At 34.8% G+C, this 12,969-nt stretch overlaps 2 protein-coding genes across 2 annotated transcripts in view; both read left to right on the top strand.

Moving 5' to 3' along the window:
* The first annotated feature begins 1,597 nt into the window (after nt 1–1,597).
* Nucleotides 1,598–12,969, top strand: part of LOC124367730 (serine/threonine-protein kinase Chk2-like) — a 38,679-nt gene continuing 27,307 nt past the window's right edge. Inside the window, exon 1 of the mRNA XM_046824807.1 lies at nt 1,598–1,753. The gene's annotated coding sequence lies outside the window, so the exon portion shown is untranslated. The remainder of the gene's footprint in view (nt 1,754–12,969) is intronic.
* Nucleotides 9,775–10,437, top strand: LOC124368263. The gene has a single exon (XM_046825537.1). The coding sequence runs from the start codon at nt 9,775–9,777 to the stop codon at nt 10,435–10,437; it is 663 nt and encodes a 220-aa protein (XP_046681493.1).

Raw genomic sequence — 12,969 nt, 5'->3', positions numbered from 1 at the left:
ATTAAAGTTCAGCTTACAGAGCATCTGTGTACAAAGTTTAATTGCGGGCACTTGTTTGTTTTAATCTCAGGAGTGGCTTTTATTAGAGGACGTCCATTTTACGATACATTCCTACGGTTTACTTAGGTATTATATTTGGGATTTTTATTCATTACACATTTAATGGGAAACTTTTGTGGAAAGTAATAAATAGAAAAAACAGTAGCAGTCGTGGGACTTTCGATAGAAGTGAAAACGGAACTATTAAGTTGAGAGTAATTAACAATACGTTATAGTAGCAGTACATCTGTAATTGTAAATGTGACGCGTTTTTAATTTTCCAATTTTAAAATCCACGAAAAAATATTATCAAATAACTAGAAATCTATTTTACCACGCTAGTAAGATAAATCTTATACCGTAATAATACTCATTTCATGATGAAGAGGTTAAATATTAAAAACATAATTAAAATGAATAATGCTAAATTTTAAATACAAATATTCGTACAAATATTAAAAATGTTTAAAAATATATTCGTTGTTTTCATTATTCATTTATCTGTATAAAAATATGTTGTAATTGCTCAATATTAATAGTTAGTTAAACATAGAATACAAGTGAGTAAACACCGAGTGAACAACAGTGAGTTGAACACCGTTGTAAATAATACAGTTATTTCTACGGATAAAGTATATAATTGCAATAACAATTAAACCCACAATATTTTTAAAACTAATAAATTAGTTAAATTAACTTGGTTCTTTCGTAAAGGTATTTTTATTGCACAATAAACTAATTTATTGAGTTAATACGGTATCAGTGAGCCAATGCGCCAACTACAGTTCTGGCAGAAACGTTCACTCATCACTTCATACGCTACTACAGGCTAAACTAAACTTCCAATAAAAAAATGATAAATTACAAAAAAAATATTCATCTATTTTCACACAACTTTCTCGCTGACAAATTTTTTCTGACCAAAAAATAAAAAAAATCCTAGCTTACTACTTTTTTCTTGTCATTGTAAACGCTATGTAAAATGTAAACAATAATCAAAATTATTTCGAATTTTTTTTAATATTTAAAAATGTAACCAATAGATTGCCAATATTAAGAGCTTTAATTTGACGCATCTTACAGAATTGTACGACATTGGCTTCACTTTTAAATCGCGAGAGGAAGCCGTAAAGGTCACTGATTTTCGCAGTCTGTTTTCATACTCCGCCGGGACAGTTTTAACACAGCGAGACTGACTTTTTCATGCAGGTTAGTAGTCCGCGGCCAAGTCTACCGTTAAAAAAACACAGCGAGACTGACTTTTTCATGCAGGTTAGTATCATTAGCATGTCGGTGACGCGAACCGAGGATTTTACCTTCTACCAAAACGCTCAACGCGCCTAAAGAAGTTTTCAATTCAAAAACTGTGTTGATTTTATAAAAGATCGTTTTTATAATTAGTATTATACAATTTATCTCAGTTTTTGATTTTTTGTTAACGCCTTCAGATTGATGACTGCAACATTGATGCACTAGACGGTCTGGACGATAATGTGACGCTAACTTCACGGTGGTTTTGGACACCGAGGATCGAGGAATGGTGAGCGAGGCTGAGGAGAGAAAAAGTGGAACTATGGATTCTTAAAAATAGTGGTTAGCCTGTTATTGTTTTGTGTTAGTTCAATTGCTTATTTAGGTATTTGTTTTAGCCAACAGTCGTTGATGTTATATTTGTTTTTAGTAAAGTGCAGTGTTATGGTTCTGTAAGGTGAAGGTGAGTCTTAACTTTGCATTTTTGTAGATAAAAACATTTCCCTCATAAAATTAGTTTAATTTTCGTAATCAACACAATGCATACATGATGATAACAAAGATTTGTTTTATAGTTTGGCAAGTTTGAAGGAGTATCTAGTGAAAGTTCGTTTATAAATTATTATCTTGTTCAATTACAGCTTTGTTTGAGAATTATAATTTAATATTTAAACTAAGTTATGATAAATTGAAAATTAGTAGTTGGCTGGCATACCTAGTGTGTGCTGAGAGAATGTTTTTTTTTTTTTTTTGAAGTGAAAACTTCTTTAGGCGCGTTGAGCGTTTTGGTAGAGGGTAAAATCCTCGGTTCGCGTCACCGACATGTTAATGATACTAACCTGCATGAAAAAGTCAGTCTCGCTGTGTTTTTTAACCGTAGACTTGGCCGCGGACTACTAACCTGCATGAAAAAGTCAGTCTCGCTGTGTTAAAACTGTCCCGGCGGAGTATGAAAACAGACTGTGAAAATCAGTAACCTTTACGGCTTCCTCTCGCGATTTAAAAGTGAAGCCAATGTCGTACAATTCTGTAAGATGCGTCAAATTAAAGCTCTTAATATTGGCAATCTATTGGTTACATTTTTAAATATTAAAAACATTTCGAAATAATTTTGATTATTGTTTACATTTTACATAGCGTTTACAATGACAAGAAAAAAGTAGTAAGCGAGGATTTTTTTAATTTTTTGGTCAGACAAAATTTGTCAGCGAGAAAGTTGTGTGAAAATAGATGAATATTTTTTTTGTAATTTATCATTTTTTTATTGGAAGTTTAGTTTAGCCTGTAGTAGCGTATGAAGTGATGAGTGAACGTTTCTGCCGGAACTGTAGTTGGCGCATTGGCTCACTGATACCTTATTAACTCAATAAATTAGTTTATTGTGCAATAAAAATACCTTTACGAAAGAACCAAGTTAATTTAACTAATTTATTAGTTTTAAAAATATTGTGGGTTTAATTGTTATTGCAATTATATACTTTATCCGTAGCAATAACTGTATTATTTACAACGGTGTTCAACTCACTGTTGTTCACTCGGTGTTTACTCACTTGTATTCTATGTTTAACTAACTATTAATATTGAGCAATTACAACATATTTTTATACAGATAAATGAATAATGAAAACAACGAATATATTTTTAAACATTTTTAATATTTGTACGAATATTTGTATTTAAAATTTAGCATTATTCATTTTAATTATGTTTTTAATATTTAACCTCTTCATCATGAAATGAGTATTATTACGGTATAAGATTTATCTTACTAGCGTGGTAAAATAGATTTCTAGTTATTTGCTAATATTTTTTCGTGGATTTTAAAATTGGAAAATTAAAAACGCGTCACATTTACAATTACAGATGTCAAATCAAATCAAAACATCCTTTATTCCATATAACATATTACAATGCATTGGTTTGCGTCAACTTAGTACAATCATGTGTAGAGAACAATTTACATATGAACAAAATACATAGGAAGGACTAAATAAATTACGTATTGCTATTAATGTAGTCATCTACAGAATAGAAACAGTGTTCAATAAGATAAGCTTTAAGCATTCTTTTAAAACAAAATAAATCCTTTTCAGCTCTAAGAGCATCCGGAAGAGCGTTAAAAAGGGACGTGGCATTGTAAAAGGTGTGATGTTTAAAAAAAGTAGTGGAATGGTAAGGAATATTCAGTTTATGTTTTTGTCGAAGACTGTATCCCGACTGAGGAACAAGGGACCGGAAAACACCATGGTTCTGCTGTAAGAAAATCAAGGTCTGAAAAACATAAATGCTTGGGAAGGTAAGCAATTTAAGTTCCTTAAAAACAGGCCTGCAAGTCTCCATTCGACGGATGCCAGCTACTATTCTCACTGCCTTCTTCTGCAAGACAAAAAGCCGTTTTGTGCGACAACTTTCCGATCCCCAGATTGTCACCGCATACGAAAGATAAGGGAAAATTAGAGCGTAGTAGGTTGTTAAGAGGATCGCAGCGTTTGTAAAAGGTGCCAGTCTACGAAGCACAAAGATTCCAGAACAAAGCTTACGTGCTACATAATCGATGTGGGATGAAAAATTCAGGTTTCTGTCTATAGACAATCCCAAAAACCTAACTTGCTGTTCAGAAAGGATTTCCTTATCATCGACCCAAACGCTGAGATTATTAATGCTATTAGATGAGATTGCGAAATCAACAATTGCGGTTTTAGCAGCATTTACCACTAGACCATTTTCCCTAAACCATTGAACAATCTTATTAGACTCCACAAAAGTGCTAACCTCCATGGCCTCACGACATTGGTTTTCCATTACGATGGACGTGTCGTCTGCAAACAAACACAACTGGGCCTCCGCATTACAACTCCTGAGGTCGTTTACATATATAATAAACAGAAGAGGGCCGAGTATGGAGCCCTGTGGCACCCCCGCCTTAACGCTCAGCACATCCGAGTAGCATCGCCTCACAGTGCCTGCAGCATCGATGAAGGACACTTCTACGGCCTGTCGACGATCCCTCAAATAAGATGAAAGCCATTGGTTCGCCACTCCTCGAACTCCAATGCCTTCGAGCTTTTCCAACATGATGTCATGGGAAACCACATCGAAAGCCTTCCGAAGATCGAAAAAGACACCGGAAGCAGACCTACCTCTATCCAAGGCATTTACTATTTTGTTGATGAGCGTAAACATTGCATTGACAGTTGACCGTCCTTTAACAAACCCAAACTGATTCTCAAACAAAATACTGTTGTGATTAATAAAAGACCATAATCTATTTAAGACTGCCCTTTCAAATATCTTTGAAAACGTTGATGTGATAGATATTGGTCTAAAATTATCGAGTTCATCCACTCTTCCTTTTTTGAGCAAGGGCTTCACAACAGAAAGCTTCAACAAATCTGGGAAAACTCCACCTTCGAATGAACAGTTAATAAGGTGAACGAGTGGGTCAACAAAACATTCACTACATGACATAAGCAATTTAGATGATATCCTGTCGCAGCCAGAAGACGTCTTTGGCTTCAAAGACCTGATGATATCTGTTATCTCTCTCCTAGTAACTGGTGATAAGAAAAATGAAGATGTACACAATCCAGGCTGCACATAAGAATGAGGAATACTGGATGAGGTTGATGCACTATTAGACACATCAATAAAAAATTTGTTAAACATGTTTGAGACCAGTTTTGGATCACTGATATCAACTCCCTTGTCATCTTTGACGGTGCGGGGGACATTACATGGAGACTGATTCTTCCCTCTACTTTCATTAACGATCTCCCACATAGTTTTGACTTTATTAGAAGATTTTTGTATAACATCAAGCACCTTAGATGACTTAGCAAGCCTAACACAAGACTTGTATTCTCTCTTCAATGATAAGTAATGCTTTCTCCTCAGATCAGAAGAATCCAAATCTTTAGTGAAGCAATACCACTGGAGAACCATATCTCTAAGTTTCAATTGGTGATCACTCAAGGACACTTTGCTGCGTGAGGCACCTTTGCGAACTCTTCTTTTCTTTTCAGGAAAAGCCTGTTCAAAATAAAAGGAGATTGAAGATTGGAATAGACGCATTTTATCATTTATAGTCCCAGCCTCGTAAACATTAGACCACGTTTCCTTATCAATTAGATATTTGAAAATACGGATATTATCATCAGAAAACGATCGCTTGAGATAATACTTAGGATAACTTGAGTCACTTGAAGTGGGTAGTTTGACACTGATCACCAGTGCATGGTGATCGGACAATGCAGTAATTAAAACGGAACAACTACAAACGTCATCAGAGAGATCGGTGTAAACATGGTCAATCAGGGACTTGGAGTTTTTAAATTCCCTGGTATAAGATTTTACCTTATTTTTAAGGTCATGAGAAGCCATGGTGTAAATCAAGTCATCAACTTTACCATCAGACACAGACAAGTCGACATTGAAGTCGCCCACAACAATGGTTCTGATATCTGGACTTATAATGTTTTCCAGACATTCTGATAAACACCTGTAAAATGTCTCGTGCTCCTGTATTGAGGACGAAAAAGGCTGTGGCTTATAAGCAGTGATTATCAAAAATGAGGTGTTACTAAGGTGAAACCTGGCAGCAGCAAGCTCGCACCTGCCCTCCAGACAAAAACGTGAGACATCTATTACCTCAGATTTGATTGAAGACTTACTATAAATACATACACCTCCCTTATGAAGAGTTTTTCGACAGTAGGCTGTGATGCCATTATATCCGTAGAAAGATGCAACTTCAAATTCAAAGTCTCTTAAATGGTGTTCCGAAAGGCAAATTATGTCTGGATCTTCAGATTCAATGAACATTTGAAAATGGTCAAACTTACTTGAAAGACCCTGAACATTATGGTGAACTATCTTTAGTTTGCAAGGTGAACTGTGCTCAGCTACAGTGGTAGGGTCATTTGAGACAGATCCTCTAAAAAATGTTCTCCTTGGGTGATATCAGATGGACTGCAAGGAACCTCCTCGGGCAGAATTGGCTCTTTTGAGGCATTTTCCTCCAAGCCAGGAATTACACTAACAGTGTCATATCCCTTTTTAAGACCGAAGGCAACAGAAAACACTTCTGAAAACAGAGTTCCTAGCTGATGGCTACCTTTGCTATTCAGATGCCTACCATCTCTGGCAAGATGTTGCTTCTTCACCCAACAATTTGCCTCAACAAACATTACACCAAAATTGTTGCACATGACATCCAGCTGATCATTAAAATCAAACAAAGCTCTATATGTTATATCAGACCTTACTAATATGCTATTAACAAAAACCATAGTATTAGGAAAATGGGTTTTGGTGGTGAACAAAAGGTCGGCCATGTCATGGAGGGCCTCACGCTTTCCATGGCCACCGTTATAGCCAGCCCCTCCATTATACCATCTTTTAAGATTGTTTGTTCCCACATGAAAATATATGACAGAAATTTTTTCACCAGTGTACTTCAACAATTTCTCTTTTATATCCTTAATTTTGCCACCCGGACAAAGTTCCACTATTGCTCCCTTCTTAAAGCTTATTTCACTTGCATATCGAATAATTGAGTCACCTATTAATAACACATTTTCATTAAATCTAGAGTTGTTACTTCCGTTACTCACATCTTCGACCAACAACTCACTTTGAAGAGTAGACTGATTTTTAGTCATTGTAATAGGAGTCATTACCTGTTCTTTCTCAGTCACAGACTGAGTTTTAGTGTGGCGCATTAATTTAACATGGTCTTTTCTTGAAATTTTTTTATGCTTTGACATTGAACTTTGAGATTTTTGTTTCCATGTTCCAGATACATTTCTTATGTAAGAAACTTGTACATCAAGTGGTTCTTGTGAACCTAAACTACTAAACTTATTACTACATTCAAAGCGAGCTGACTGCTTTGCAACCGGCATGAGTTTTATTTCGTTCCCTTTAGTTTTAGTTTTTTTTGTTTTAACTAACTTCCAGCAATTTTCTGCTGATTTCTTGAGTATTACAGGACTTACAATTTGTTCGGCATTATCACTAAAGCTATCAGCTCTTTGACAGATAGATTTTCTATTTACAGGAAGATCAACTACATCAGTTTTATTTACAGAGTCATCAGGCAAACTCGACCCATCATGGAACCATTCGAGAAATGGTTTTTGTACATGAGAACAACAAAAATAGTTGAAAATGAACTTTGCATTTAGGATTACATTTATCCCACATTCATAACTATTGTTTTGCTGAGTGCAACTAACAGAAATCAAATTTTCAGGTGGGATTTTCAAGTTGGTAACAGTTGTAAGAGCAGGAAGGTCATTAAATGTTACTAGAGAATCTAGATGATAAGCCTGGTGTCTAGATTTGTCAATAAAAACAAGAGACCAGTGAGAACCATTCCCCCCATTAGCCTCACCCAGGATATCACTAACAGCAACAAACACATAATTGCATGCCTGATAAGATGGAGATTTTAAAAGATCCAAAGCAGTGTTACTGTCTTTTTTAATCAGATGTGACACGGAGGGACTGACAAATAAGCACTGACCCATATCACCTACACTACTTTGCATAGATGAGAAATAATCATGGATGATATTATCATCTAACCATTTATCAGTTGTCATTTGTTTAAGATTAGAAATTTCTTTCTTTGCTAAATCAAACTTTAGGTTCAGATTCTCTATACATTTATTTTTGTTTTCATTTTCAAACTTAAGAGTCTTAATACTATTAGACCTGTCATCTAACTTAAGCTTGTAAGAGTCTTTTTCGGCAGTGATGGATGAGATGTGCAGATCCCGCTGTCTCAGAGAAGCCTGCAGTGTCTCAATGCGCTGGCTCAGTGAACGCATTTCTGACGCTGCTTGGTCCTGGATTCTGAAAGACGTATCCTTTTCCTCCTGTCTTACGTCCTTCTCTAAATTGAGTTTTGACTCTAGCACTTTCACTTCCGCACTTAGAGCCTGGAGATCGTCCTGTTTATTTTTACACTCCACATTTAAAAGGTCCAAAAAACGAAGCAAACTGGTAATATGTACAAATAATGCTTCAAAATCAACGTCAGGATTGTTGGCAGCAAGAATATTCAATTCTCCCGACAGAGAAAGTAGAATTTCTTCCTGGTTATCATCGTGCAATGGAGTTTCATAAATAATTTCCTCCATCATATATAATAAAATGGTAAATTAATAAAAATTTTAAGTTCCAGAAATTGAGTTTGGCCACTTGAGCATATGTCCGGTATAGCTACTGTATTTCACTGATTCCAGAACCCCAGGGCTATACTCATACGAAACAAAGGCATTGAAGAAGCCAACGTTCAGGACAGGTTAAAAACAATTAAGACAGGTTAAAAATAAAAAAGTAATTAAGACTCTTATAAATAGTTATTATAACAATAAAAAGTAAATTGTGAATCAATTACAAATATTAAAATACAAAAGTTGTAAGCCAGATAAGTTATAAGCATAAAAGGTGACAATAATAATTACAATGCATACATACAAAACATTTAACATTAAAATAATAAAAATACACAAATATAACAATTAGTTAAATAAGTCAAATAGCAGTCAGATAAAAGATTAAAATAAAATAAAAATTTAAAACATTTTTTAAAAACTTTAAAAACCTTTATAAAAATTTTTATTACGTTCAGACAAGATTACTAATAAATTTAAGAATCAATTACAAATATTAAAATACAAAAGTTGTAAGCCAGATAAGTTATAAGCATAAAAGGTGACAATAATAATTACAATGCATACATACAAAACATTTAACATTAAAATAATAAAAATACACAAATATAACAATTAGTTAAATAAGTCAAATAGCAGTCAGATAAAAGATTAAAATAAAATAAAAATTTAAAACATTTTTTAAAAACTTTAAAAACCTTTATAAAAATTTTTATTACGTTCAGACAAGATTACTAATAAATTTAAGAATTGAGGTTGCAAAAAGTATACGCCACCAGTGGGATTTGAACCCAGATCTGCCACATTAGGAGCCAGTCACCTTATCAAATGAGCTATTTGATATTGATAATCAGTTATCAGAACTAAACACTGATAGTTCAGTTTATCCAACTGGCAAGAGAAAAAGAGTTTTCTTGTCTTAAACAGTCACTGGGCTTTCCAAAATGTTATTGTTAGTGTTAATATATGTCAAACTTCAAATTCCACTGTTAATCTTTCAAACTATTGAGATTATGTGATGAAGTCATGAGTCAGCGCTCAGAGAAGACGGACCTTACTGATAAGAGAGCTGTGCACCGGTTATGCTAGTAGTTTAAACTCGCCTGTTTATGCCTGCGTATTCAAAGCAGTTATAGTTGTGGCAATCTAAGCTTGTTGTTTTTCTGTATTTTTGTACTCGAAAATCATTTAATATAATACGAAGATGGCTAGTTGTGGTGTATGTGTTAAAGTAATTAAATCCAATCAACTGAAGTTAGTGTGTAGTGATTGTGCCCGTGAGTTTCACGCGTCATGCTGCAAAATGACGAAAGCTGATGTGGATTGTGTCACTGCGGATGGACTGTCGTGGAGATGTAAACCCTGTCAAGATACAAGAAGAAAGAGTATGCAGTTCGAATCTGGCGTGGAGGAGGGTAAGATTACATTGGCTGATATCATGAAAAAAATAACCGAAATGTCTGAAGCCCAGAAAGTGCAGGACGCTAGCTTTAACAAAAGCTACGAGTCTCTCAGTGAAAAACTAGACGAAAACACGAAGGCTGTAACTGATCAAAACAGTTCTATAGAAAGATGTTTGAAAATTATTGATGATCTCACACAAAAAAACATACAACTTCAGAAAAAAGTTGATGAGCTTGAGAAAAGAGTAGACGACATGGAGCAATATTCTAGGCTCAATGCAGTGGAAATTCATGGAATCCCTGAGGAGAAAAATGAAGATGTTATCAGCATCGTTAAGGAAGTGGGGAAGGCGCTCGACATGACGATCTCCGACACCATGATTGACGCCTGTCACCGACTAGGGAGGAGAACCGACCCAAACAGACCACCCCCAGGAATCATCGTGAAATTCGTCAGACGCTTGGACAAGGAGGAACTTCTCAAGAAACGACGAGTCAAGAATAACCTCTCAACAAGACACATGAACATGGGGACCGACCGACCAACCTGTCTACATAAATGAGGCGCTGTCACCGGCAAAGAGGAGGCTGTTTGCAGAGGCTCGGCAACTCAAAAAGGAGAAGATGTACAAGTTCCTGTGGGTTCGTGGAGGCAAGATTTTCATGCGCAAAGACGAAGAATCTACATCAATCCAGGTGACCTGCAAAGCTGATTTTGCAAGTTTGTAAATTTGAAATAGCATGTATCGAAAATAATTGTTTGGTTTTTGTTTTATCACTTAGATGCTTTCCGTGTGTAAAAGGCTACAAAATTTAAGTACAAAAGTAATGTAATGGCTAAAGAATTACATATAATTCATCAAAACATAAGGAGTCTCAGATCAAATTTTGATGCATTTTTGATTGAACTAGAAACAATTCAAATTAATCCTGATATCATTATATTGTCTGAGATCTGGATAGATACAGACGAAGTAAATTTCTATAAAATACCAGATTTTAATTTGTTTTTTAAATGTAATTCAGACCAGAGGAGTGGTGGAATTTGTGTTTTCGTCAAAAACACATTGAATAATGTTGAAAACAAAGGTTTGCAATTTGAAAAACCGCAGACGTACTTCATATATTTTTTGAAAAATTCGGACACAAATTTAGTTTATTGGCCTTATACAGGTTACATTCACACTCTGGTAATTTATTTAATAATGAAATAAGTAAATTATTTAAGGAAAGAGTTTTCGGGAATACACCAAATTTTCTTTTTATTGGAGACATAAATCTTAATATTTTAGATGGAAATAATACCACAATTGACGAGTATAAATCTTTAATGGCAAGCTATGGGTTGGAAAAGTATGATTAACGAGCCAACTAGAATAACAGAGCAGTCTGAAACATGTATTGACCATGTGTTTGCTAGAGTAGCAAATAGAAGTTGCGTATCGGTAAATGCACATGTAAGGCATCTGGGTATAACGGATCATTAGTCTTTGTCAAATCACAGTCGGTGTCGTGGAGCGTGTGGATGGGGGGAAGGGTGGGTGTGCCCTCCCCCTCCCACTCCGTGCTTCCGCACAGACTATACATTGTTGGAACAGCTGATAGATACGGCTGACTGGACAGCTGTTTATAGAAAATAATGACGCGTCGTCTGCTTTCGACACTTTCTTTGAAATATTTTTAAACTTGATTGAACGGAAGCAAGACATTGATCACTGAAAACGATTGCACATTCAAACATCTCAAACCTTGGATTAATGATTTTTATATGTAAGAAAATTAAAAGAAGGAATAATTTATTTAAAACTGTAAAAAAAACACCCAGCTAATATAAATTTAAGAAAATTATTACAACTCATACAGAAATAAATTACAGAAAAGTATCGCTCAGTTAAAAGAAGACTATTACAAAAGAAGGTTTGAACAGTGTAGTGGTAATTCAAGGACTATGTGGAAATTGATTAATGACTTAACAGGTCAGGACTAGAGAAGTAGATAGTCAAGTCAAAATAGAGGTTAATAATACCATAATTTCTGATCATAAAGAAGTAGCCAATGAGCTAAATAACTTTTTCTTAGGTATAGTAAATAGTTTAAACTTAGGCAGTAATGTTACAAATAAGTTTTTAGAGTTGCAGTATAAAACCAATTTTCCTGTAAAATTAGAAAGAAAATCAATTTTTCTTGAGCCAGTTTTATCTGAAGAACTTATTGCTGTAGTAAATAGTTTAAAGAGTAACACAGCCCCAGGCATTGAATGGTATCAGTACGCAGTTAGTTAAAAGAGTTTATTTGAAAATAATTGGCGTCCTTCTTTACATTATTAATTTAAGTTTTAAAAGTGGAGTTTTTTCCTGCAAAACTTAAGGTTGCTGTTGTAATACCTATTCATAAAAATGGATCCAAAAGCCTTTGCAATAACTATAGACCAATTTCTTTTACTGTCATGTTTTTCGAAGGTTTTTTGAAAAACTTATGAAACATAGGCTCCTTAAATTTTTACATAGCACAAACTTTTTTAGTGATAAACAATTTGGATTTCGATCTGGGATGAATACAGAAAATGCATTGATAAATTTCATGGCTAATGTATTTGTTGGATTGAATGAAGGTAAATGTGTTGCGGGTCTGTTTCTCGATATCAAGAAAGCGTTTGATACCGTCAATCATAAAGTTTTACTAGATAAGTTGTATAGTTGTGGGATCAGAGGCAATGTATTTAAGTGGTTTCAAAGTTATTTAGTAGGAAGAAAGCAATGCGTTAAAATAGGCTCAGTTTTTAGTGAGGTGGGTGATATACAGAGTGGCGTGCCCCAGGGGTCGGTCTTGGGAGCCATTTTGTTTAATCATATACATTTAACGATTTGTGTAATGCTAGGCTTAAAGGAAAGTTAACTTCCTTTGCAGATGATACTGCTTTCTGCTATGATAAATCCAACTGGGACTTAGTGCAGTCAGATATGACAAACGACCTTCGGGCTTTGCAGTGGTGGTTTACCACAAACCATATGCTGCTGAGCGCAGAAAAAACTAAGTTCATTTTATTTAGTCTTAAGGGTAGTTTTAACGCTTTTGAACAAGTAAAATACTCATGT

This window comes from Homalodisca vitripennis, chromosome 8 (assembly GCF_021130785.1).
Source record: "Homalodisca vitripennis isolate AUS2020 chromosome 8, UT_GWSS_2.1, whole genome shotgun sequence".
Lineage (NCBI taxonomy): Eukaryota > Metazoa > Arthropoda > Insecta > Hemiptera > Cicadellidae > Homalodisca > Homalodisca vitripennis.
The sequence above is the reverse complement of the archived record's forward strand: the minus strand, read 5'-3'. Positions and strand labels throughout refer to the sequence as shown.

What these genes read in the sequence shown, in the direction of transcription:
- LOC124368263 (XM_046825537.1), top strand. Translation starts at nt 9,775, where the DNA reads ATGACGAAAGCTGATGTGGATTGTGTCACTGCGGATGGACTGTCGTGG.